This window comes from Mustela nivalis (genome assembly GCF_964662115.1).
Source record: "Mustela nivalis genome assembly, chromosome: 11".
Classification (NCBI taxonomy): Eukaryota; Metazoa; Chordata; class Mammalia; order Carnivora; family Mustelidae; genus Mustela; species Mustela nivalis.
In genome coordinates, this window is record NC_139030.1 from 68,226,432 (window position 1) to 68,251,339 (window position 24,908).

At 57.9% G+C, this 24,908-nt stretch overlaps 1 protein-coding gene across 1 annotated transcript; it reads right to left on the reverse strand.

The window, feature by feature from the left end:
• Positions 1 to 289: 289 nt before the first annotated feature.
• Positions 290 to 22,533, reverse strand: ANO7 (anoctamin 7). Its single transcript, XM_082689689.1, has 24 exons — positions 22,480 to 22,533; positions 21,190 to 21,301; positions 20,185 to 20,242; positions 17,352 to 17,494; positions 15,613 to 15,720; positions 14,910 to 15,046; positions 14,020 to 14,077; positions 13,212 to 13,322; positions 12,290 to 12,455; positions 10,854 to 10,944; positions 10,274 to 10,370; positions 9,606 to 9,749; positions 9,400 to 9,537; positions 8,687 to 8,785; positions 8,499 to 8,601; positions 7,847 to 7,958; positions 7,549 to 7,603; positions 5,920 to 6,017; positions 4,795 to 4,940; positions 3,400 to 3,605; positions 3,177 to 3,319; positions 1,210 to 1,300; positions 659 to 778; positions 290 to 511 (listed from the first exon to the last, which is right to left on the reverse strand). The coding sequence occupies exons 1-24, from the start codon at positions 22,515 to 22,517 to the stop codon at positions 371 to 373; spliced, it is 2,715 nt and encodes a 904-aa protein (XP_082545815.1). The 5' UTR covers positions 22,518 to 22,533; the 3' UTR covers positions 290 to 370.
• Positions 22,534 to 24,908: the final 2,375 nt, after the last annotated feature.

Here is a 24,908-nt window from a genome sequence, read left to right on the forward strand (position 1 = left end):
TCCCAGCTGGCATGTGGGAGATGGGTCAGCAGTGCCCTGAGAGCAGAGAGGCAAAGCGCTGGGAGGGAAGCAAGCATTGGCCCCTGAGCAGGGGTGAGGCAGGCCAGCACAGCTGGTCCACACCAGTGGAGCTACCTGCCCTGGGGCCGGGAGGGAGAGGCCAGGGAGCAGCTCCAGCTATTGCTACAGTCAGCTGGCCTTGGGGGCCCCCAGCCAGCACCCGGGAGGTAAGGTGCCTGAGCAGAGACCCAGGGTCACTGAGGTCACAGCACTTGGGGCCAAAAAGGGGCAGGAGGTGAGCTGTGGCTTCTGAGGGCATCGAGCCTGTAATAGCTCTGGGGCCTCGGGAGTCCCTGCCCTCCAGCTGTGGCTACCGACTTGAGGTGACCCCAGTGACCTCAGAAGGGACTGGTGAGGCCTGGCCGACTCCTGGCGTTGTAAGCTGTGAGCCCAGACTCTTCTCCAAGCCCAGGAATCTGGTGTCCTTTGCTCCATTTGTACCAGAGAGAGCCTGTCTCCAGGAAAGGGTGCAAGAAGGAGTGACTAGACAGCATGGTCTGTCACGGGCTACGGCAGAGTGCTAGGCCAGGTGCCATGCCACTGGCAGATGGGGGAAGGTGACGCGGGAGGACTAGGGTTTGGGGAGGGGCTCGCTCACCTCATTCTCAGCCAGTGCCTGCTTGGCCAGGTAGTACTCCCGCTTCACCTTGACCTCCACAGACTCGGGAATGTCGGGTATCAGGAGGTCAAGGACCCGGCTAATGGAGAACACCACGTGCTGGGAGCAGGACATGGTATAAGCAGTGGGAGAGGGTGCCCACCCTTGGTAGAACAGATGCCTCTACTCGCCTGAACAGGGCCAGGTGTGGCCATCTGCTCCCCAGGTGTGGGCTGAGCTGCAGAAGAGCAGTGTAGCAGAGAAACCCCCAGAGGCGGCAGGAGCCACAGCTACAGACACCTGTCCCAGACACAGTCCCAGGTTCCGAGGCCCTGTAGAGCCTCCTGGCACACTTGCAGCACCCAGAGACAGAGGCCAGGCAGGGACTGACTGGTTCCAAGATGGGGAGAAGACAGTGTGCAGGAGAGCTGTGATGGGACCAGGTGGCAGTGCATGTGCACCCCACACCTGCACGCCACATGGTGGATCAGGCATCCTGGGGGCGGGGGGCAGTGGGAGAAGCCAGCTGGGGAACTGGGAGCCTGGCTCACCTCAAACACAATAACGAAGGCCAGGCGGATAGCCAGAAGATTCCAGTAGGTCGGAGAATACTGCCCATCATCTTCCCTGAAAGCCTGGTACCTGCAAGAGATCAGGAAGTCAGTGTGGGCAGCTGGGGCTCTGTCTTTTCCTTCCCTGACCCTGATTCTGGACCCAGCTTACCTGAGGACACCTAGAGGAGCAAGTACTCTGACAGGACCTTTAGCTTTCAGTGTTGGGGTCCCAAAGGGAAGGATAGACGGGCTGGATTATCCCACTCCCCTGAAGCCTAAACTGGGTCCCATGGTGGCAAATGTCCTGTTGTCCAGCAGATGTGCTAATACAGTAAATCTGTGCTGCTGTGGGTAGTGTCACCCTACTTAACACCGAGAAAATGTGCCATTCCATGAGACCAGCAGCAAACTCTACTCACACTTGCCCACCCAGCATAGCTCTCCTGACTGAACAGGCTCGTTACTTCTGGTTTGTCATCTTGCCATCCTTGGACTGCTTCTTGTACTTCTGACAAGATGTGACATTCTGCTTTGTGACATAAACTTACATGATGCACTCGATGGAAAGCACTACCAGCACCAATGTTATAGGGGGGGAAATCTCGAATATTAAACTAATTGAGGGGGAAACCGTCAATGAATGTCATAAACTTTCAGTGGCTAAACTAGACATGACACAATAGAGACTGGAAATGCAGACAATTCTTTGTAATCACCCTGAGTGCTCTACAGAGAGCCAGAAGATGTCAAAGATATTCACCATGCCTTTGAGAGACATGAAAGGAAGACAGAGGTACTCCAACGTGGCAGGAGTTCCAGAAGCTAAGAATGCAGACTAGAGAAGCTCTGTTTGAAACAATGAAAGGGAGAGGTTTCCGGAACTAAGGAAAGACCACCTTTTAGATCAAAAGCATGTACTGAGTTTCAGTGAGAAACTTTTAAGGAGACTCTACCAGTGCTTCCTACAAGAAAACCAGGTCACAAGAGAGTAATAGTCCCAAAGAGCTGAGGGAAAATAAGTCAACCTAGAATTGTATGCCTGGGGTCACCTGGGTGGCTCAGTGGGTTAAGCCTCTGCCTTCGGCTCAGGTCATGATCTCAGGGTCCTGGGATTGAGCCCCAAATTGGGCTCTCTGCTCAGCAGGGAGCCTACTTCCCCCTCTCTGCCTGCTTCTCTGCCTACTTGTAATTTCTCTCTCTGTGTGTCAAATAAATAAATATTTTTTTTAAAAATTGTATGCCTGCTATTTGAAAGACAAAGAATTCCCAGCATTAAAACCAACTTATGTATGCCAACCACACACACCATTCCTGAAAGGGCTATTCCAGGATCTACCACAGCAAGAATAAAAATGAACTCAGAGGGAAGGCAACGCTGAATAAACAGTAGTCACAGAAGGTACTAAAATATACCAAACAGATGTGATTAACAAATTACTAAAAATGCTTTTTTAAAAAATTTTTATTTATTTATTTGATGGAGATCACAAGTAGGCAAAGGCAAGCAGAGAGAGAGGAGGAAGCAGGCTCACCATGGAGCAGAGAGCCGGATGTGGGGGTCTGGTATCACGATCTGAGCTGAAGGCAGAGGCTTAACACACTGAGTCACCCAGGTGCCCCCAAAATGGTTTTTTTTTTTAATAGTAAAACTAAAACTGTGTAACAATAACAGTGCAGTGGTGGGGGTTCAGTCAGCTGTAAAGTGTGTGAAGACCCTTGTCACACATGGGAAAGGAGACGAGTGAGTCCCTACATTCTTGGTCAGGAACACTTACATAGTTAATCAGAATGCTAAAAATGCAAGGGTGACTTCTAAAATAATACAAATGGACACCCATCAGTTCCAAATAAGCAAGAGGCCGGAGCTCCAGGACCGGAGTCCAGGAGCCACCAGCCCGACTGCACCCCACCCCAGCCCCCGGCACCCGGTCCCCAGCACCCCCCCACCCCCTCCCCGTTCCCACCTGCACGTGCGGTTGTGCGCAGCCGCGAAGGCGGGCGGGGCGCTTGCCAGCGTGAAGTTGACGAAGCCATGGAGGTCGCCGGCACGGGTTCCCCGGTAGTAGGCACGTGGCAGGAAGTCTGACGTGAAGGCCAGCAGAAAGGCCTGGGCGGGGCCGGCCGGTCAGCGGGAGTCGGTCTGCGCCGCCCCGCCCAGCCCCGCCCCAGCCCAGCCCGGGCGCTCACGTTGCTGACCACTGCCAGGTGCGCGATGCCCGCCAGGATGTGGGACCAGATGCCGATGTCCTGCGCACGCTCGGCCACCGGGCGCCGGTGCTGGCAGACGAATTTGCGCGCGTCCAGGCGGATCTCCACCCAGTTGTTGAGCAGCGCGAAGAGGGGCGCGAGCGGGCACGCGGCCACGAAGATGGTGACGAAGCCGAACTGCAGCACTGCAAACAACACCGGCGGTCACCGCCGCCCCCTCACACACACCCCCCGGGGCCCACACACTGTGACCCCGTCTGCCCTCAGAAGCCTTCCACAGCCCCCACCACCACCGCCCCCCTTGGGGAGGCTCTGGCCACACCTCCAGAGACCCCTCCCCCCGGAAGACTCTGGAACTCTCCTCCCCAGTGCTCAGAAACCCTGTTTGCCTCATGCAGCCATGGAACCTGCTTCTGATTTTAGGGCTGGCTTCTCCATTCACGCCTTCAGGGGATTTTTAGGGATTAGCTTCTTCTTTTTTTTAAGTATTCTCTACACCCAGTGTGGGGCTCGAACTCACAACCCTGAGATCAAAACTTGTGTGCTTCACTGACTGAGCCAGCCAGGCGCCCCGGGAATGGCTTCTTGAAAGGGATTTCTGAGTCTTACGTGAAATTATGAAGGGGAGCATGGGGTCCCATTTCTTGTCTGGTGGAGTAGGGACATGGGAGGTCAACCCCACTCCATGTCATCATGGAAACACATGTCTCTCCCTCAAGAACCATGCAACTCCCTTTTGTCCATAGATTGGTGGATAACACTCTACCACCCCTTCCGCTTTGGCTAGCGGAGCACTCAGACCAGTATGTGGTCCAGATAGCCACTTTAGGTTAGGAGTGTGGGAGATCGATTCCCCTCCGTTGTCTCTGAGGAGGACCCTGCACTTGCAGGGACCAGTGCTTGTAGTGGACACACGCCTGCCCTTCAAAAGGACTTCACCCTGTGTGGGGAGTGAGCTGCATGCATGGGTACCAGCTGACAAGGATGCATTGGAGTCTAGCAGAGTGTGGGCATCAAGATCTCTGGGGAAAATCACCTCCTAGGTGTCCCCACATCTGGAGCCGGCCTTTGTCCTCACCCCCAGGGCCCGTCTCCGCAGCATTCTGCTTCTCTTCTCACTCCCACCATGTGGCTCTGGCACATGCTTGCCAGTGCCCCATCCAAGGCCCCCAGGCCCTTTTCTGGACGCCTGTCCCCTCAACGCTGTCCCGTCCCATTCTTGGCCATCCTCTCTCAGGCTCTCTTCCCTCCAACCCCCACAATCTCCTTTCCAGAGCCTTTGGGGGCCTGGCTCCATGGGGGACCCTCTGTCCCCACAGGTAGATGTACACAGATGCCCAAGGCCAAGGCCATGGTCACTAACGTGGATCCTACCCATTTCCAGGTACTCTTGAAATAGGCCTTCGCAGGGCAGAAGCTCGTAATCAGCCTCCCAGGGTTCCTGGCCAGCTGCCTCCCGAGACCTGGCCTTCCTCTTCTTGGAACGCAGACGGAACTTCTGCCACCAACTCTGTAGCTTCCTGGAGGTGGAAACACCCAGGGAAATGGGTCTTTTTCTTCCAGGGTAAGCCCTGCATGCTCCACAATTTAAAGGCAGCATCAGGGGAGGGTCTGAGCCATAGGGAGGGCAGGGGTGAAGAGAGCATCTACATTTCAGGGGTGGGGGGCATCCCCTCCCCCGCACCCCTGCAGTGTCCTCTGTAAAATCAACACTGCTCCTGATAGCTTTTGCAGTTCCCTCGGGAACTGCAGAGAAGGGGCCAAGAGCTATGTGAAGGTTTGGAGGGGGCAAATGAGGGCAGTTTCTGTGCCGGGATTGTGGGGGGCATATATGTCGCTCTGCCATATGCTGGGGGTGGGGGTGTCATGTGTGCCTGTTGCTTTGTCGCACTGTCACTTGTCCAGGCCCTGTCCCCTCCAGGCACCAAGCTATGCCCTGCCCTTATAATCCTTCACTGCTCCAACCTCACAGAGAAGCAAGACTGCACCGAGGCAGGGGGTTGGGGGTTGGTGTTGGTCAAGGGTTGGATTGGTCAAGGTCCCATAGCTACATCTTTTTTTTTTTTTTTAAGATTTTATTTATTTATTTGACAGAGAGAAATCACAAGTAGTTGGAGAGGCAGGCAGAGAGAGAGAGAGAGGGAAGCAGGCTCCCTGCTGAGCAGAGAGCCCGATTCGGGACTTGATCCCAGCACCCTGAGATCATGACCTGAGCCAAAGGCAGCGGCTTAACCCACTGAGCCACCCAGGCGCCCTCATAGCTACATCTTCATGGTTCCCCAGAAAAGCCAAGCTGGGAGCTGCTAGTGGGGGAAAACCAGGTATGCAGGGGGGATGGGAGGGTGTCCAGGTTGGCTCCAGCCCGGTAAGGGGGCCCAGTTTCTTTAAGGTGGGCCCCAGTGGGGCCATGGCGGTGGCACTGGGGAGATGGAGGAACCCGAAGCCTGGGCCCTCCCTTGCTCCTCCCTGGTGCTGCCCTTGAGGCTGGGATTGACTCACGGGACAAGGATCTCCTGCACGTTGTTGATGATTTGCTTTCCCACCATGATAACCAGAAGCTCCTGTGCCAGCTCGATGAGGCAGCCTCCTGCCGCACACTACAGAAGCAGGGTTTCAGGTTAGCTCAGGGGAAGGACTGTCCTCCTACCCGCCCATCCTTCTTTACGCCTCAAAGGTAGCCCCCTGCCAAGCTGTCACTTCCCTTTCAGACATGCCATGGCACACTGAAGACTTCAAAGACTCTCCCTCCCTTTCCCTGGGCTCACCCAAGCTCCCCACAGACTCCCCCTGATTGTGCAGAGGGGTGATGGGGTGCTGACATATAGCCCCAGATTTCCATTGGGGACCCTCACAGGGTTATGTGGGGCTGATCCTAGCCTGTGGCTAAAAGGAGGACTCGGGCCCCACTAACCGGTGACACAAATTAAGTGATAATTGGACTGGGGCTTTTAAGGGAGCTCCTGAGACAGCATGCCTTGCACAGGGGTACTGAGCTGGGAGTGCTGGGCCAGCTGCAGGCATCTTCCCCACCAGGTAAGGCAACCCTGAGAACACAGCCCAAGCTGGGAGAGCAGTACGTTATTTAAACACCTGGATCCAGCCATACCTGAGCCCACAGAGCCCTGAATATTTTCAATACCAAAGCCAGTGACACTCCCTTTTTTGCTTAAGCCAGTTTGAGTTAGCAGCTTTTTTCACTGGTCACTGAATGTTGCCTAGCTGATACAGTATGTCACACACAGTCATGCCCCTGAGTTAGGGACCCCACTACCCTGTCCCTAAGAAGCCCCTCCCATCTCATGTGAAACTGAGGTGGCCCCTTTGCAGTCAACAGTTGGGGTGGGTCACTGCCCAGACCTGTGGAGAGGAGGGAGAACTTTTCAGACAGGAGAAGAGGTGATGATCCCAGCAGGGGCTGTTAATGTCCCGCCCATGTCCCCTGACCCAGCACAGCGGCCTTTGGGGACCTTCATGCAGCCCCTTGGCTCAGGCATGCTTGGCCATCCACTGCTGAGGAATCAGGTGCGCAAGGACCATCTGGAAGGTTTTTCTACAATGTCCCAGAGGGTCCAGGGCAGAGTCATGCCCGGGGTCTCATGGCAGTGACCCCCTCACTCAAGTATTCACAGGCGTACTCCCTTCTGCCTGCTCCCCTGGCCTCTCACGTGCTCCCTGGGATGACACCCAGAACAATTACTTGCACCAAGTCTTTCTCTTGGGGTCTGCTTGGGGGACCCATGTGACAGCAGGCCTGTCCTGCACCCTGCAAGTTGGCTTAACTTGCACTTTGTAAAAAAGTGGGTTCCTGCTTGGCTCTCACAGCAGCTGGTGTTCACAGGGCAGGGCCCAGCCATGGGGAGCAGCCAAGCCCGTCCTAGTCACCAGCCCCCAGCCCAGGAGGGTCACCAGACTCTGCACCCCCAACCCCTCACAGGGGCTCGAGTCCATCACTGGGGCAGGAACCGGGCTCAGGTGTGCTTCAGGGCATGTGGAAATCGGGGCATGGATAGGACATGTGGGCCTGGGGGTGGAAGTGGTACGGGAGTGCTTCGGGTCTCTGGTGGCTCAGGACATACGCCTCGGGGTCCCCACCCCCACCGGCAGGTGCTGGCCTCCCCACATACTCACCTCCTCATTGCGGACCCCAAACAAGGTGTGATAGTTGCCCGGGTATCCCACAAACCTGGAGGAGAATTGAGGTCCTGAGGCCAAGAGTGAGGAGGGGCTGCTGCCCTTTGACCTACTGAGTACCACGGCCCCCTCCTGACCAGAGGAGGCACAATGTGGCCCCTGAAGCCCAGTTTGCTGGGTGAGCCCACTCAGGGCTCTGGTGCCAACCTCCTGCCTTCCCTGGGTGTCTGGACGGTGTCCCAGCGCCCACACGGGGGGCCAGGGGGGAACTGTGGCCAGAGGGAGCGGCACTGACCTGCCCTTGAAGAAAGCGATGTAGATGGGGGAGGAGTAGAAGTTGACAAACTGGAAGATGAACACCTTGAGGGTGAAGGCATCCTCAAACTTGGTCTGGGTGCGGTGCATTTCTAGGGCACAGGGGGAGGGGCCTTAGTCCCCCCATGTGAGGCCACCTCACCCTGGGTCCCAGGACTGATAAGAGGCTGGGGGTGGGCCAGTGGAGGAGCCAGGGGTGGAGCAAACAGGATGAGTTGGAGGGGACAGCACAGGAACACCGTGGGCCACTCCCACAGGGCCCTACCACTGCTGTCCCCACACCCAGAGCCTCTGCCTGGGACATCCGTCCCCACTCCCCGGAGGGCCACCCCACACTCGCTTGCTCTGTAGCACTCTTCCTCCCTCCCCCCTTGGGCCCTGAGCTTTCTGCCCCTGTCCCAGACCAGGCTGGAAGCAGACAGGAGTCTGTGGAATGGACAGATGGTTTATTAACATTTGTCCCAGGAAATGTGGGGCAGGGGGTGGGGGAGGCTGCTAGAAAGGGCATGGGACGCGCCCCCACCCCCCCGCCCCGCCTCACTTAGATGGAAGGACTCTACTCATGGGAGAGGGGTGTGTTCTGCCGCCAGGGTGAGTCCCTGGGTCAGTGCCCTGCGGCCTCGGCCACTCACCCCATCTCGTCAGGATGTGAGCCAGGGCCACGTAGATCTTGGAGAGGATGAGGATGAAGACCAGGTTCACCACGGACCCTGTGAAGCTGGCAATGCGTGAGGCCTGATGGGAGTAGGTGGGTCAGAGCAGAGAGGGGAAGGGGTGGTCCAGAGCCTTCCACCCACCAGCTGGGCAGGTGGAGACTCACCCAAGCTGCGAGGACGGTGTTGTTCAACCGGGACATGAGGATGGCCATGATGGCCCGGTACAGGATGATGGACACGAGGCACATGATGACCACAGCCACCTGTAGGGCAGCCAGACGCCTGAGCCCCCAGCAGGAGCCCGTGCTCTGTGCCCCTTCCTGTCGGAGGGCAGAGTCGAGGAGGGAGGGGAGGAAGGTCCTTCAGACTAGAGGGCGGGCTTCATCTGGGTGTCAAGGGGCCACTGTGCATTATCCTTGGCCCTAGGTACTGGAGACCCATCCCTCCTACCCCCACTCTTCCCCCTCACCAACCAAACAGTGGGGGTTGCTAATGTCTTGGAAGAGGTGGGAGGCTGGTCCTGTCAGGAAGCCCATCAGCTAGAAGGCAAGGAGGGGGTGTTGGAGCCCTGTGCCAGGATCACTCCCCACCACCACCCATCCCTGGCTTGAAGGCTGCCACAGGACCTGCGTCCATGGGGGAGTCTTCCCAGAGCCTGCGCCTGCCTCTTGCAGCCTGGCCCCCCAGCTGGGCCCCAGGCTTGGCCCCTCTCTGGAGCCCAGGCAGCCAGGGCCCTTTCTGGGGGCTGTGAGAGTCTTCTGGGTCACGGGGAGGCAGTAGGCTCCCGGCATCCAGGGGAGAAGGGGTGACAAAGGTGCCCCACATGGTCAGGAGGAGGGAGATGACAGGGAAGGGAGGCCAGTGTGGGGAGACTCACCATCATCACCACCACCACGGATCCCGCCAGCACTCGGCGCAGGCGGCTCCTCTCCGGGAAGTAGGGCTCGTCCTCCCCAGTGATGGGGTTCAGGGCCGTCATGGGAGCCGAGGCAGCAAACTGGGGCCTAGGCCTCTCCTGGAAAGGAGCCAACGTTCAGCAGCGGCCTGCATACATGGGAGGGCGGCCGCTGCCGGGGCACCCACCTCGATGTCTTCGTAGTCGGAGCAGCCCCAGCGGTAGGCCAGCGTAGCGCTCATCCGTTTCCAGTGCTCCAGGAGCAGCACAGCCCACAGCGCCATGAACATGCTGAAGAAGACGGTGCCTCCGTGGTCGAAGAGCCGGCTGGCCTGCGGGGGGCACGGGCAGGGTATCTGGCTTGCCCAGGGTCTGAGGCCCCTTCATTCCCAGGGAGTTCTCCCTTTGGGAAGGGCCATGCCAACTCAGAAGTAGGTGGCTGGTTCCCTGGGGCCCAGGGCCCCCAATGGGGGTGGAACGTTGTCCCAGGGCAGCCTACAGCCTGAGGGACTGTCAGAGCTGGGGACAGACTTACACGCAGAGATCATGCTGTAACGGGCTGAGACTTTGGGGGACACTGCCTAGGAGCAAGTGTATTTGGCACATAGGATGGACATGAAATTCTAGGGGCCAGAGGGTGGCTTGTAGTGTCCTGAACTATGGGCCTCAAAGCTGATCTCCACCTGGACTCAGAATGTAGCCTGATTTGGAGTGAAGGCCTTTGCATACAGGGTTAAGGTAAGGCCTTCCAGATGACAGCGCCCTGCTCGGAACCCTAAGCCCAGTGACAGATCCTCGCGTGAGCAGGGGAACAGAGCCTGCATGGGGAAAAGCCAGGGAAGTTGGGGCTCCGTACCTGGACCAGGCTACAGGAGCTGGACAGCAGCCAGAACGGGCAGTCGAGGCAGAGCGGGCACATCTCAAAATTATCCGCGCTACTGCACAGCTCCTGCCTTCGGGGCACAAGGGCAGGTTGCAGGAGCCATGGGGGGGGGGGGCGACAGGCCCCCGTCAGTCCCACCCCTCACCCTCTCCCTTCCCACCATGGCCTTTGCCAGGCTCAGTCTTTCTTTAAAAAGTAGTTTTGGAATACATGCCAAGATAATTTTTGAGTTAACTTTCTTAAGTTTTAGCTCCATTATGAAGTAAAACCAAGCCAAGTCATTACTTATAAGAAACGCTTATACTATTATAAGAAGCAAGGACGAATACCAATAAAATTAGCCCAGGAGCCCGCCTGTCCCCCTGTGTCAGTCTGGGAGCCCGCCTGCCCATCCATCAGCCTTCCAGCCAGGTCTACAGGAGGGCAAGGATGTGCTCAGTGCTCACCTTCGTCCCCAGCTCTGCAAAGGGCCTGGCACCTGTGGGCCCCCCAAACACCACCCCCTCAGGAAACATGGGACGAGTGCTGGGAGCTGAGAGGAGAGAACACTTACGTGGGCACATCTGAGAACACCATAAAGCAGCCCACCAGGAACACCAGAGTGCCCACCGCCGCTGCTGGCAGGAGCCAGCCCGTGTAGAATCCTGCAGGGACAGCACTGGGGTTGGCCATCAGGACCAGGATGAGGGACCCTGGGAGTTGGCTGTCAGGGCCCTGGGAGGGCCTGGGTGTAGCCAGTGCTGAGTTAGGCACTGGGTGGGGGTCTGCTCAGCCACGCTTGTCCCTTGGGCGCCCCCATCCAGCCAGCAGAACCTGAGACCTTCTGGGACCTTCTGGGAGGAAGCCAGCAAGGCATGCTGCTCAGGAATGTCCCCTGGCTGCTCTGAGCCCAGCTCCTCCTTCCTGTCCTCTGTCCTGGCCTCTGGACCCCCTACCATTGACTTCAGCATCAGGGCTCCTGCACGTCCCTTTCCTAAGACCCATTTGGCTTCAACCACCATGCCCGGAATGGACATCCCGTCTGTGAGAGGCACACAGCCCACTGCATTCCGATCTGGGAGACAGGTAGGGTCCATTTTGAATGTTTCCCTCGCAGCCCCCTCTAATATGGCCAGGTTCCTCGGTTGCCCCCATCCCTCCAGCGGACACCCTGCTAATCTCCCATGGGTCTAGCCCAGCCCCTGGTCTGGTGTCCCGCCTCCAGTCCCACCCTGCAGCAGCCAGAGTGACACCTGGCCCAGAAGCCCAATGAAAAGCCTGTTCTGCCCTGTGTTGCCTTGCAGCCTAGCTTTGCTTCCCATGGCCCCTGCTTCTCCTGGCCCCGAGATGGAGCCCCAAGTTCCTCCCCACATGGGTGGCCTCTGCCTTGTCTGGGTCCACAGTGGCTGTGTCACATGCGGGCGGGGTCCCTGCAAAGGCGCAACACCCTAGCACTGCTGGTCGTGTGAGTCCGGAGGAAGGACTGCCCTGATCCGCAGCACATGTGCTGTGCTTGGGGATGAGAAGGGGCTTCAGAATGGGGCAGGTGAGGGTGCTGCACTGGGAGTGGGTATAGAGCTGAGTCTGTGAGGGGAGCAGGAAGTCCTGGGCTGCCCAGGGCAGAGAGTCATTCTGCAGGATCCAACTTGCCCACAGCGAGGGACAGGGTGGCTGACCCTGGGCCCTGGGCAGGGGTGACCACCACCATTTGGGAGGGCCTGCAGTGGCTTCAGGCCTCACAGGCCACGTGTGGTGGGCTGGGGACACTGGGGGCTGAATTGGGAGGGCCCTGCCTGCAGAAGGGGGCTGCCCATCCCTCACTGGGGCAGTAGGAGGCCCCCAGAGGAGCCACAGGTATATGGCAGGGGCTGGCAGTGGCTGGGTGAGCGTAGGGCTGGGAATTGGGAAACATTTTCCTCTGGTGTCAGTGTGGCTCCCCTCAAGGGGGCAAAGGTCAGCAGCCGAAGCCTGAGCTAGGGGGTGCGGGAGGTCCAGTGGGGCAGGACTGACCGAGCCAGGCGAAGTAGAGGGCCACCTTCTCCCCGAAGTAGCTGCGCACGTGGTCCAGAGGCTGGCACTTGTACCACTTGTGCCAGCGAGCCCAGTACTGGAACAGGATCTGCCTCTGGGTGAGGCCTGAAGCCTGTGTGCCCTCCGGGGGGTTCCTAAATGGGCCCTGTGGACAAGAAGCCGTCCAGTGGGGAGATCCAGGTGGCCCTCCCCGAGGTAGGGGGGCCCGAGAGCTACTCAAGGGAGGAGAGCATGATGCTGAGGGACTAGGCAGCCAGGAAGGCCTAGTCTGAATGGAGCCCCTCAGCCAAGGCTCCTGGGGTCCAAGACTAGGGCAGGGAAGGGGGAAGTGTCTCAGAGCGGTATGGTCCCTGGTGAACATGGGGAGGTGGGGCCAGCTGTGCCTCCCAGGGAAGGAAGGGACTGTCAGTGGTGGGGGAGGCACCAGGCCTTCCCAGCCAAGTCCCCACTGTCACACAGTGGTGGGTACTGGCCTGGCCCAGCCCGCAGGCACCACCACCCCTCTGTGCAGCTCTGAGGACTCATGGTGGGTCCTGTGCATGAGGACCCAGCCCCACACGCTAGACGTTGTGTCGAGGACACTGGTCAGGCTGACAGGTGCCCCTCGCTAGCACTGGCCTGGTTTACCCAGCTCTGTGAGGGGCACAGGAGACCTCACTGTCTTCCCTAAGATGGAAGCTACCACAAGGCAAGGCGGTGGCCTCTGGCCCCCATGGCTACAGACAGGCCACTGTGGGGCTGGATCATGTCACCAGCGTGTTGTCAATCCCCGGTATGGCCACCCATCTGCTCACGGCTGTCTAGCACGGGGGGCAGGGTCCCGGGGTCCTCCTCGGTCAGGAACTCAGCCTCACACCCAGGCCAGAACCCCCCGCCCCAACAACCAAGCCCCTGCTCTCACATCATGCAGGGGGAAGGCCGCGGTGAAGACGCCCTCTGCCAGCAGCTGGTCAATCCCAAACAGGCCTTTCTTCTCGTGGCCATATGGGGTCTTGGCCAGGATGGCAAACAGCTGGGGAGATGGAACCTGTTACCTGTCTTGTGAAAGCAGGGCAAGACTGTCCCGGCCCGCTTGCCTCCCTGCTGATGGTGCCCATACGGTGTGGTCACAGTTCTTGCTCATGTAGCTGCCCACACACACCACAGTCCCACGTTAGAAATGGGGGGACCCTGGCCAGAGTCACTGGACTCACAGGGGTCCAATCCGGATCTGAACCCAGGCCCTGGCTGCACACAGCTGGCTCCCAGTCTGTACTCTGGGCAGAAGACAGCTTCTATCGGGGTTCCTGTGTCAGGGGTGGGCACTGCCCTTGACCTGGGCAGCCCACAAGGCCCTGTGTCCTTTAGCAGTCAGCAGGGGGCTCTCCTGGGCAGGCCTATCCCTGGTCTTCCCCTCCGAGGCCACTGGAACAGTCCTCCCTGAGCGGCTGGTCTCAGGGATGCTGTGGCTGCGGGTCCACTCTGGCCCTCGGTCCCCTTCCCCGCCAACCAGCAGGACCCATGCCCATCTGGGGGCCTGGGGGTCATGGAGGGGTGCTGAGCAGGGCCCCCAGGGTGTAGTGAGCTGGAGGGCAGCCCGGAAGCCTCCAGCACTCGGCTCTGAGGGGCCCCTGGCCCAGGGCTTTGGCACTGTGATCACAGAAGAGCTTTCCTGTGTCCACAGAGGCCTCTGTCCTCAGCTCAGGGCCACACCGGGGATGCCCACTCACAATTTGGTGCCTCTTGGTGCTGGTGAAGAAGGTGTCCTGGTTGTCACTCCCAAGGAACCTGTGGGGTGTGGAAGCACAGAAGTCCAGCCCCTGCAGCAGCACATGCCCGGGAGTGCGTGCAGGGGGCGCACACGCACGGCCTCATCCCATGCCCAGGAGAACAGCCACCGTCCTGCCAGCAGCATTGACTCCAATTGGTCCCTTTCCTTTTCCAGAGGCAGAGGTCACAGAAGGTTCTTCAGACAGCACAGAAACCCCACACACAGGGGGCAAGTCGGTGGGGGAGGATTCCATGTGTCCCCGAGGCCCTGAGCGCGGGACCAACGGGCTTGTGGGTTGTGTCTGGTGGTGGCCTGTGTGGACGGACGATTGACCCCAGGATCTTGGGAAGTACCATGGGTGGAGGCAGGCTGGTTTCCCCCAGGCCTGGAAGGAGGTGTTCTCAACTTGGGCAGTGAGACTCCCTGGGAGTCCTTAGATCTGGTCACTGACATGTGTCCCCACTCGCCCCTGATGCTGGCCTTGTCCACAGGCAGGCTGTGTCTGTGTGGGCAGCTGGGGCTGTACCGTGCATGTGGACAGGCCCCGTTCAGTTTTTGCCTCCGAAGTGAGGTGCCTGGGCCTGAAGACCCTGCCCCCCACCGCAGACCTGTAGCTGAGAAGGAGACACACCTGTGTGCGCGGCCAACTCTGGGGGATGTTTGTCCCCCAGCAGCCCTGTCCTGCCCTGACCAAGGTAGTTGGTGCTTGCCCACTGAGAGGCATGTCCCTGGTTGGAAGCCCCAGGGAAGGAGTGAGACCGTGGAGGGGGCACCTTGTCTGAGCTCAGTCCCACAGCCTCGCATTTGCCGTGCAGCGGGGTCTTGCCACGGGAGAAGCCCCAGCCTCACCTTGACAGCTTGCTCACTTTGAACTGGCAGGAGTAGTACTCGGGGGGCACACCAGGCACGTCCTCCTGCAGGATGTTGTGGATGCCCAGCCACGCCAGCAGGCCTGCTGACCAGTTGGAGGCCTGGTTGGGCAGCTCCTGGAAGGCAGGGGTGTTTGGCTCCCACTCCCGAACAGTCCACCCGGCTGGCACTGTGCCGTGGAGTAGGGGTGTAGGGGGGTGCCGAGTGCCATCTGCCCTCCCCCGCCATCCCCCTGCCGTGCTGTGGGCCCTGCAGGGAGAGACCAGGCAGCTCCTGCCCCTCTCCAGGCCTCAGGCTCCAGGGCTGCCTTGCTGGGCTGTTGGAGGCCCAGAGCCCCTTGGGGCAGGAAGAGACAGGAGGGCAGCCCTGCCTGTCAATGCCCGTATCACCAAGGGCAGAGAGGGCTGGCAGGGTGGGAAGCACTGAGGCCCCCAGGTAGGTCATCCTCGGGTCACCTGGCAGGTGCTCCCCCCTCTGCCCTGTGTCCCCTAGGCTGGGGCTGGCCCTCCATGGCAGAGGAGGAGGGGTGGTCTGGGTCTGGAGGAGGCACACGCCCCAGCTCCCTGAGTCCACCCGGCTGCCCAGTAAGCCTTGGGGTGCAGGGATGGGGGCTGGAAGGGACTCTTAAGGACCCTGAGTGGGGAGCCTGCAGGGTTGTTGGCACTGTGCGGGACACCCCTACCTGCAGGGGCAGCTTGAGGCGCAGGTCCTCTGCGTAGTAGCAAAGCACGGCCCAGGGGGCGCTGAGGAGGATGTAATGCACAGTGCCTGGCCCGTCCTGCATGGTGCGCTGCGGGGACAGGGGTTCCCTGAGAGCCTGAGGGGGTGCGCGTGTGTGTGTCCACTCACACTCCTGGGGAAGACGGAGGTCTCTGCAGCTGTGGCAGCGGCTCCCCAGCCCCAGCCGTAAAGCCGTTGGATAAAGGGCAAGCTTGCTTGTGCGAGCACCTCCAGATGCTTAGCTGGCCGTGAGCCCGGCCGTCAGGAAGTCAGTGCATTGGCCATGGGGGACAGGGAAGGGGATGTGTGGGCCTGCGCCAGCCATGGCCTCTGGGACCAGTGGGCCCCCACAGGTGGTTTGTTCAGGACCCCCTACCCCCACTCTCCTGACCTAAGGGGGCCATCAAGTCAGTGTTCAGTTTGCAGTTAGTGAATAACGGGCTTGGCCTTCGACAAGCCACTGAGCGTCTGTGTTATGCATGGACATGGAGCAGTGTGCACACGTGTGTCAGTGGGCGAGCGTGACTCTTCACGTGTGTGTGCAGACATGTGGCAGGTGCTCCTGGAGTCATGAGACCGGGACTTGGGACGCCTCTGCCCCACACAGGCTGGTTTCCAAAACCCCTCTCTTCCCTAAATGCGCATGCCCAGGCCCCGCCCAGGGCCCCTGGAGCAGACATGCTGGGCAGAGTGGGCAACCCCAGCAGTAGGAGCCATGTGCTGACACCTGCCCTCTAGACTGACCCCTGCTGTTGCCTGTGTCTGTTCTCCTGCAACCCCCACTAAATTAGGGAAGCCCGCCCTTCCCAGTGACTGTTCTGCAAACTCATGGGGCCATGCTGAGGAGCCACAGGTCCCAAAAGCTTTTTCAATGATCAAGGGGGGCATCTTTTCATCCCCACCCACAGGACTGTCAAGTAATCCAAACTTGAAGGGGAGGGGGTGTCAGCTCTTGACCCCCAGTCCCCTAGCTATATGTCTACTGGTGGCTGTGGCCCTGTGGAGGGGTGTTGGTGGGGGGTGGGGGGAGGTGAGCACAGCACATGTCAATTCCCGCAAGGATGCCGTCGTCAAGAGGGGTTCATCCCCCGGGAGTTCTCTGAGCAAGGACGCTGGCCCTATAGTGGCCGCACCATGTACAGGGGCACATCTCAGAGGGATGTCCCGGGCGGAGGGCAGTGGGAAGGGTGGGTGGAGGACCCGAGGGCCGAGGCCTCAGGGACCGGATGATGTGAGGGGTGTGGGGCAGGCAGCAAGTCTGGCGAGGCTTCAGGGCTGTGTACTTTACCGGCCCAAACCCCCTAGGCAGCCGCACGCCTTCTGTCACTGAACATGTGCTCAGCGGGGCCGCTGTCACAGAGGATACAGTTGGGGCAAGGGGCTGCTTTAGCGGATGCGTTCTGTAAGCGCAGCTAGTCCTCATCACGAGGGTTCCACCTAGACACACTTACACAGAAAAATGGGGAGGGCGGCTCCCAAGTATTCAGGAGGGTCTGAAAGTCTCTGGCTCCAGGCACAAACTGGGTGTGCGAGGGCCTATGGTCAGTAGTCCACAGGCACGGGGAGCTCGCCAAGGTTGGGGCACCCAGCAGGACTTTGGTGCGGGGTTTGTTCCGGGACTCTGGACCCCATGCCCTCGGGCCTTGTTGGGACGGTCATAGGTCATCCAACAGATGCAGAGCCCACCACTGACCCCAGTACCTGGTCCACACACAGCCCAGCTGCACGGAGGTTCTCCAGAAAGGTCTCCCTCCAGGCTGCGTGTGTGTCTGTCTTGTCCCTGATGGTGCTGTCCTGCTGCTCACCCAGCTTCAGGTCTTCCTCCCAAACAAGGACAAAGTCTGCTAGGAACCAGCAGGGACAGAAGTCAGGGCTGGCATCCCAGCTGGGATGCTCAGCTTCTGGGAGGCATGGGGAGAAGGAGCCAAGCTTGAGGACCCTTGACCTGCTGTTCTATGTCTCCTTCCCAGCTCTCGCTCTGGTCCTGGTCAGGGCTGGGAGGGCTCGAGGACAGAACTTGCTGATGGGAGGGGCCATCGAGGGGCTGGAGCCTACTCTGGGCTCTACGGGTTAGTCCCCACACCCCACTGGGGCTTCAAGGACTTTTAGTGCAAGTGACCCTCAGAATTCCCTCCCTGCCATAGAGAACTGTAATGGCGGGAAAAATGTGGGAAGCCCCTGCTTTTCTGGCAGATGTGCAAGAAGGAATCAGCACAGCACAAGGGGTAAATAAATAGGTAAATATCAGAGAAAAACTATTACTATTTACAGATAACAAGATCTTGTAGATAGAAAAACCCAGGGGCACCTGGGTAGTTCAGTAGGTTAAGCCTCTGCCTTTGGCTCAGGTCCTGATCTCAGGGTTCTGGGATCAACTCCTGCATCAGGCTCTCTACTCAGCAGGGAACCTGCTTTCCTTCCTCTCTCTCTCTGCCTGCCTCTCTGCCTCCTTGTGATCTCTCTTTCTGTCAAATAAATAAATAAAATCTTAAAAAAAAGAAAAATCTAAAGGAATTCACTATGAAATTATTACAACTAATAGCAGATTTTGCAAAGTTGCAGGACACAAGATCAACATATGGAAATCAGTTGGGTTTCTGTACATTAGCAATAAGCTCAAAATGAAAGGAGGAAAACCACTTCCATTTGTAACAGCATCCCAAATAAAGTATTTATAAATATACTCAACAAGAACTTTGTAAGACTTATACTTCAAAAACCACCAAACATGGTTAAAATACATTGAGAAGCTAAATATATGCACAGACACACCATGTGCATGAATCAGAAAATTAGTATTATAACGATAGCATTGTTCCTGAAATTAATCTACAGATTCAACAGAATCCTCATCAAAACCCCAGCTGGTGGGGCGCCTGGGTGGCTCAGTGGATTAAGCCGCTGCCTCTCTGTCTACTTGTGATTTCTCTCTGTCAAATAAATAAATCTTAAAAAAAAAAAAAACCCAGCTGTTTTTTTTTGTGTGTGTGTGTGTGGGGGGGGTTGCTTGTTTTTGTTTTGTTTTGTTTTTCAGAAGGTGACAAGTCTAAAATTCATTTGGAGATCCAGGAGATCCAGAATGAACAAAACAATGTTGAAAAAGAATAGAATTGTAAGACTCACACTTTTGGACTTCAAAACTTACTATGAAGCTAGAATAACCAAGACAGTGAGGTACCGGGAGAAGGACAGGCGTACAGACCAATGAAATATATTTGAGGTTCTGAAAATAAACCTGTATATTTATGACTAATCCATTTTCTTTTAAAAGGGGGCACTACAATTCAATAGGAAAAAAATAGCATTTTCAGCAAATGGTGTGGGGACAAGTGAATACCCAGATTGGAAAGAATGAATTTGGACCCCTACCTCACGCCATACACAAAAAATTAACTCAAAGTGGAGTTAAGATCCTAAGATAAAGACCACAGACCTAAGTATAAGAACCAAAATGCTAAAGCTCTTGGGGGGAAGTTGTATGTCTTCATGACCTGGTTTAGGCGAGGGTGTGTTAGCTAGAGATTAGCAAGAAGAGAGAAGACTGAGGGACTTCTGCAAAATTAAAAAGCGATGTGCTTCAAAAACACCACCAAGAAAGTGAAAAGTAACCCATGGAATGGGAGAAAATATTAGCAAATCATATATCTAATAAGGAACCTGTATCCAATATACATAAAACATTTTTTCAACTCAACACTAGAAAGACAAAATAGCCCAATTTAAACATGGGCAAAGATTTTGAATAGACGTTTTTCAACAGAGACAGACAAGTGGCCAATAAGCCCGTGAAAGGATGCGGGTGTTATCATCCATGAGGGACTGAGGGATCAGAAGTTACCCTACGGCTCTGCCATCCCACAGTCCCCTCCAAGACAAGGGCCCCATAAAATCTGGGGCATGAATGTCCCCTGCTGCTGTGTCAGTCACACGATCCATGGAATGGGGGCCGCCAAGATATCCATGGCCAGATCTTTCGGGGAGACGCCTACATGGGGTCGCCGGCTCACCAGGTGCCTCTAGGCCTCATTTCCAGGATCGGCCGCCCTGCTCCCGGAAGTGGCCACACAGGGTCCTTCCCGCCAGCAACACCTGACCATCCCAGTTTCCTCACAGCCTCGCTGATGCTTGTTAGTTTCTGTTTTGTTTTATTATTTGTAATAGTTGCTGTCCTGCGGGCCATTAGGTGAGGGTGTGTGCTCTCTGGGGCTGTGGGCACAGCAGCAGGTGGCAGTGGGGAGCCCGGGCAGGGGACAGGGGCGGGCTTGCCTTCGGGGGGCGGCCCCGGTCCCTCAGGAGGGACCCTCGGCCTGCCAGTTCCAGCTCCTGGGCGTGCTTTGCTCACCCCCAAGCCCTCCCCTGGGCACCCTGGGCACAGCACTTGACACGGGGGCGGGTGCAGGAGAAAGTGCTGGGTGGGGGAGGGGCTGCCTGGATACCAGGAATGGTGACCGGCTGCTACCTGTGGGTGTCCCATCTGTGTCTCCACCCCCAGGACTAACATGGGCACAGCTGTCAGACACTGGGAGGGGCTCACCTACTCGGGGCTTGGAAGGGCTCCCCACCCTGCCGGTGGCCTCCTGGTGTCCATTCAGCTGGAAGTAAAGGAAGGGGCATGGTGGCATTCTGACCCTGACGACTCCTCCACCTCCTTCCCCTCCCACGTGTGCTCCCCTACGGGTGCTGCCCCCTGCCTCCCCTCAGGGACAGCCACCGGGTGTGGGCAGAGCGGCTCCCAGACACAGATATGTCCAGGGCTGAGGTCAGCCTCATGCCTCCTCTGGCCTCCTGAAGGTCGCATGGGCCTCCAAGCACCTGGTTGGGCTGTGCACAAGGGTCAGGCTTGTAGGTAGCATGGGCAAGACCCAGGTACCCATGACTGAAGGCCTCCAGCAGCTGCGGGAGAGCCAGGCAGTCCGCCAGGTGGCTCTGCGCCCAGGCCCAAGGTGGTCATGGCGCCCAGAGTGTTTCTAAAAGGTCCAGATGACCCCCAGGCAAGTAACCAAACACCGTGGATATAACTGACGTCCTCATCCCTCCTCTGGGGCAGGGGGTGTCGGGAGTTTGTCCCCTCCCGGGCCACTTCCACACTTTGCACACGTCAGAATGTGGCATCTCAAGGAACGTTCTGTGTTTAAGCTTCAGGATATGATACGTATCCCTCTCTAGCTTTCCGTCCCATGGGTGGGACCTGGCCTGGCCCAGCCTGTGCCTGGCCTCTTGCCTAGCCTGTCCCTGAGGTTGTCTGCATGTCCCTCAGAGCCGGGGAGCTGGGTGATGACCTGGGAGCCTCCCCCTTCCGGTCACCAGGGCAGCTCCCGGGCACAAGAGGGCCGGCATCAGGTGAGGGCTGTGGGAAGACACAGTGGCCATGGGCACTGGGTCCATGCCCACCAGCTGGGATCCCAGATGGGGTCATTGTCTTCCAGGCCCCTGAGTCTCATAAGAGGTGAGTGCTCAGGCCCAGGCAGAGAGAGACCCTCCTGAACTGTGGGCCTGGGTCTCCAGGAAGGGAGGAGAGAGGCTGCCTCCCGAGCTTTACCTGTGAGGTGCTGGCTGTGCTCCCGTATGAATCCTCATTCTTGGCAATGGGGACCATGTTGATCAGGATGGTGCTGTCCTCCTCCCGGGCCAGCCTCCGTGGCATTCCGATCCTGCACCCACAACCCCAGGGGGGCCCGTGAGACATGGTCCACTGACTACCATGCAGCCCACGTGAACCCACGTCATTGGGGAGGGCACACGCCAGAACAGTGGCCCGGGATAGGTTCAAGGCTGAGCTGTCCCACGTGGAAGCACAGGACGGTCCCCCATGTGGGCTTCCAGGTCTAGGAGCAGACCAAGAAGAAGGAGAGTGTCTGGAAGGCTTGGCCCTGCATCTGTGTGTCTGTCCACCTGTCCAGTGTGTGTGCCTACCTCCCTATCAGCCCTGCCCAGGGTGGTGGGATCTGGGGGGGCCCAGAGGGGTGGGCTCAGAGACCCCCTCTTCTTTCTGCTCCCCTGCAGGAGGAGCAGAGGACACCTTCCATTGAGACAAGGCCTTGGCTCCTCCTGGACCCGCCGGGGAGGCTGGCCTGGCCACGCTGACCCTGTGTCCCCCCGACCCAACCTCTGGGTCCCCCTGTGGGGAGGTCAGATGCTACTGTCCCTGTGGACAGGTTGGCAAAGTGGGGCAAAGAGCGAGAGGAGCCCTGTGTCCCAGAAGGGGGGGGGGTTTGAGTGGGGGCTGGCCATCTGTCCCAGCACAAGCGATGAGGGCTGTCACCAGCCACAGAGGCTGGGAGGGTGTGAGGCTGGAGCTACAGGAGGTTGGAGAGGACAGCTCATTGAGGGCTGGAGAGGCAGAGAAGTGAGCCTGCAGCTCCTGACTGTCTTCCACGTTCCAGACAGCCTGGAGCCAGGGGTTGGCCTTATGACACGGTCCCTGGTATGGGGCCAGTGTGTGTCATGGGGCAGTCCCAGAGAAAGTCTGGAGAATTTGAAGTCAGCTAGCTGCCTTTGGTGCTGCTGACCACCCCTCACCATGTGTCCCTTCTGGGTTGTCCGTGCAAAGAGGATGGGGACAGAAGAGGTCCCAGCCAACATGAACTGCTTCATGTTGGCCCACCGAGCAGGTGGGAAAATTGGAGGTGCCCTGCCCAAAGCCCCACTGAGTGCCTGGCCTTTCTCATCCACCCCCAGGGCCAGGCAGGCCTCTGACAGCAGGGTGAACCTTAGATAGAGCTTCAGGGCACTGAGTACCCTGATGGCTGGGGGTGCTCATGCATCCTCCCCGGAGTCCCTCTCCCCACCTCCCTCCCTGTGGCCCTTGCATCATGGAATGGGTTCCCACCTGGCGCGGCAGCTTCTGGAAGAGGCCTCTGAGGTCATGGACAATCTTCCAGCACCAGCCTGGTCTGGGCAGTGGAGTCTGGGCCAGACCCATAGACAGAGAACTGGGAGGGACCTCGTCCTTGTGGTCCTGCCCAGGTGGGGCTGTCCACTCAGGTGTCCTTACCTTGCCTAGCAAATGGGCAGGAGAGGGGCCTGGCATAGCTGCCTGGCAGGGGGCAAGGTCTCCCAGCTCCTGGAACAGGATCTGCCTTTGTTTGAGAAGGGGGTGTGGGGCTATGGGTCTGCAAACAGAGGCAACCCATTTTCCTAGAGCCTCTCCCTGTCTCACATGCAAATGCCACCATCCTCCCCTAAAGGACGCAGCTCATCTTTCTCCCCTGATTTACTTAGGAATGTCCCTGTTCTGCTGCTGTGGAGGGACAGGGAGTGGTGGCGTCCAGCTGGGGCGGCCACGGAGGGGTTGGCCGCCATCTCCCCCTGGTGGGCCGCTGTCCGGAGACTCTGAGGGCCTGGCTTGCACAGCCAGTTCTGCCATTTCCTGGGTGTGACCTCAGGGTCCATATGTGAAAGGGGGTGCCGCCCAGCTCACTGCAGGGAGGGGTCCCAGCCACCAGGTCCTTCTTGGGTCTAGGCCTGTCTCCCAGGAGCCCACTCCATGGGCTCTCTTGTGCAGGAGCCCACTCTCTTGTGGCTCTCTTGTGCAAAACCCAGAGTCCACCATCGTCCAGGCTACATCTCTGACCCCCATCCCCCTCCCAGGAGACCCTGCGCCATGGGTCCTGGGTTGTGGCCCAACCACAGTGGGTATCCCTGAGCTGGAGGATCCACACTGGGCTCACTGTCTGGGATCCCTGAGCTGGGTTCCTGTGTACCAGCTGCCCTGGGGATGCCCCAGAGCCGGGAACTGGGGTGAAGCAGGCGAGGGAGGAGGGGTATCCACTGTGGGGCCTCAGCCTGGCCCCACAGGGCCTCCGGACGGGAAGGTGTGGCCCAGAGTTTTTCTAGCCAAAGACAACTTGACGTTCTGCTCTGGCCACACTTCCAGGGGCCTGGGAAGAGGTCAGCTTTCAGGGGTTCCCAGCACTCTGCTTGTGGTGGCCCCAGGGACATCGGCCAGAGAAGAGCGGCAGGTTGGCGCTGGGGGTCACCGCTCACCAAAGCTGGAGCTGTGGGGGGCCAGGTGCACGCAGGACACTGGAAACAGCACTCATCCCGGGGTGGTGTTGAAATGCCTATTTTATATAATGTTTCATGTTTTGACATTTTTTTCAAGTTGCATTACTCTTGCTGTTTTTAAAAATAAGGAAAAAAAAAAAAAAGCCAGCAAGTGACAATGGGCACAGGTGTGTTGTTGGGTCCCAGGTTTGGGGAAGAGCCCAGGCCCCGGATCTGCTACACCAACCTTTTTTAAAAAAAAAAAAAAAAGATTTTATTTATTTATTTGACAGAGATCACAGGCAGGCAAAGAGGCAGGCAGAGAGAGAGGAGGAAGCAGGCTCCCCGCTGAGCAGAGAGCCCAATGTGGGGCTCGATCCCAGGACCCTGAGATTATGACCTGAGCTGAAGTCAGAGGCTTTAACCCACTGAGCCACCCAGGCGCCCCAACACCAGTCTTTTTTGACAGTAACTTCCTATATCCATTTGTGGAATATGGAATTACTTAGGAATACATTGGCGGAAGTGTGGAAAAGCCTTTTTTCTTTTTTTTAAAAGATTATTTATTTATTTATTTGAGAGAGAGAGAGAGAGAGAGTATGAGAAGGGGGAGGGTCAGAGGGAGAAGCTGACTCCCTGCCAAGCCAGGAGCCCGATGCAGGACTCGATCCCCGGACTTCAGGATTATGACCCGAGCCAAAGGCAGTCGCTCAACCAACTGAGCCACCCAGGCACCCCGGAAAAGCCTTTTTTGACAATAACTTCCTATATCCATTTGTGGAATATGGAATTACTTAGGAATACATTGGCAGAAGTGTGGAAAAGCCTCCAGCTGTGGTGACCGAAATCACTCTTCCTCACGTGTGTGGCCACCAGGTCCAGGTTCCAGGCCCCGTGTCAGTGGCATCGACCCTTCCTCTCAGGAAAGCAGGTGCTGTGGGCTGAGCATGGGCCCCCGTCCACTCCAGCCACAAAGCAGCCTGGAAAGGGACAAGATCCCACAGATGGGGGAAGTACTAGCATGCCTTCTCCCCAGGGATGGGCACGTGGCTAGTTCAAACACTGTCACTGGGCTGCATGGTGCTGGTAGAGACTGTCCGTGGGGGGCACTGCTGCTCCCTGGACACTGACCCACCCTGTACCCAGTCTGATGGGTGCCCTTCGTGTCATCCCCCTCACTCAACCCCTGCCCTCAGGCCCTACCCTGCCTCCCAAGATCCTTTCCTGATTCCATCTCTCTCTCAAATATCCTCTCGGACAGAGCAAGCACCC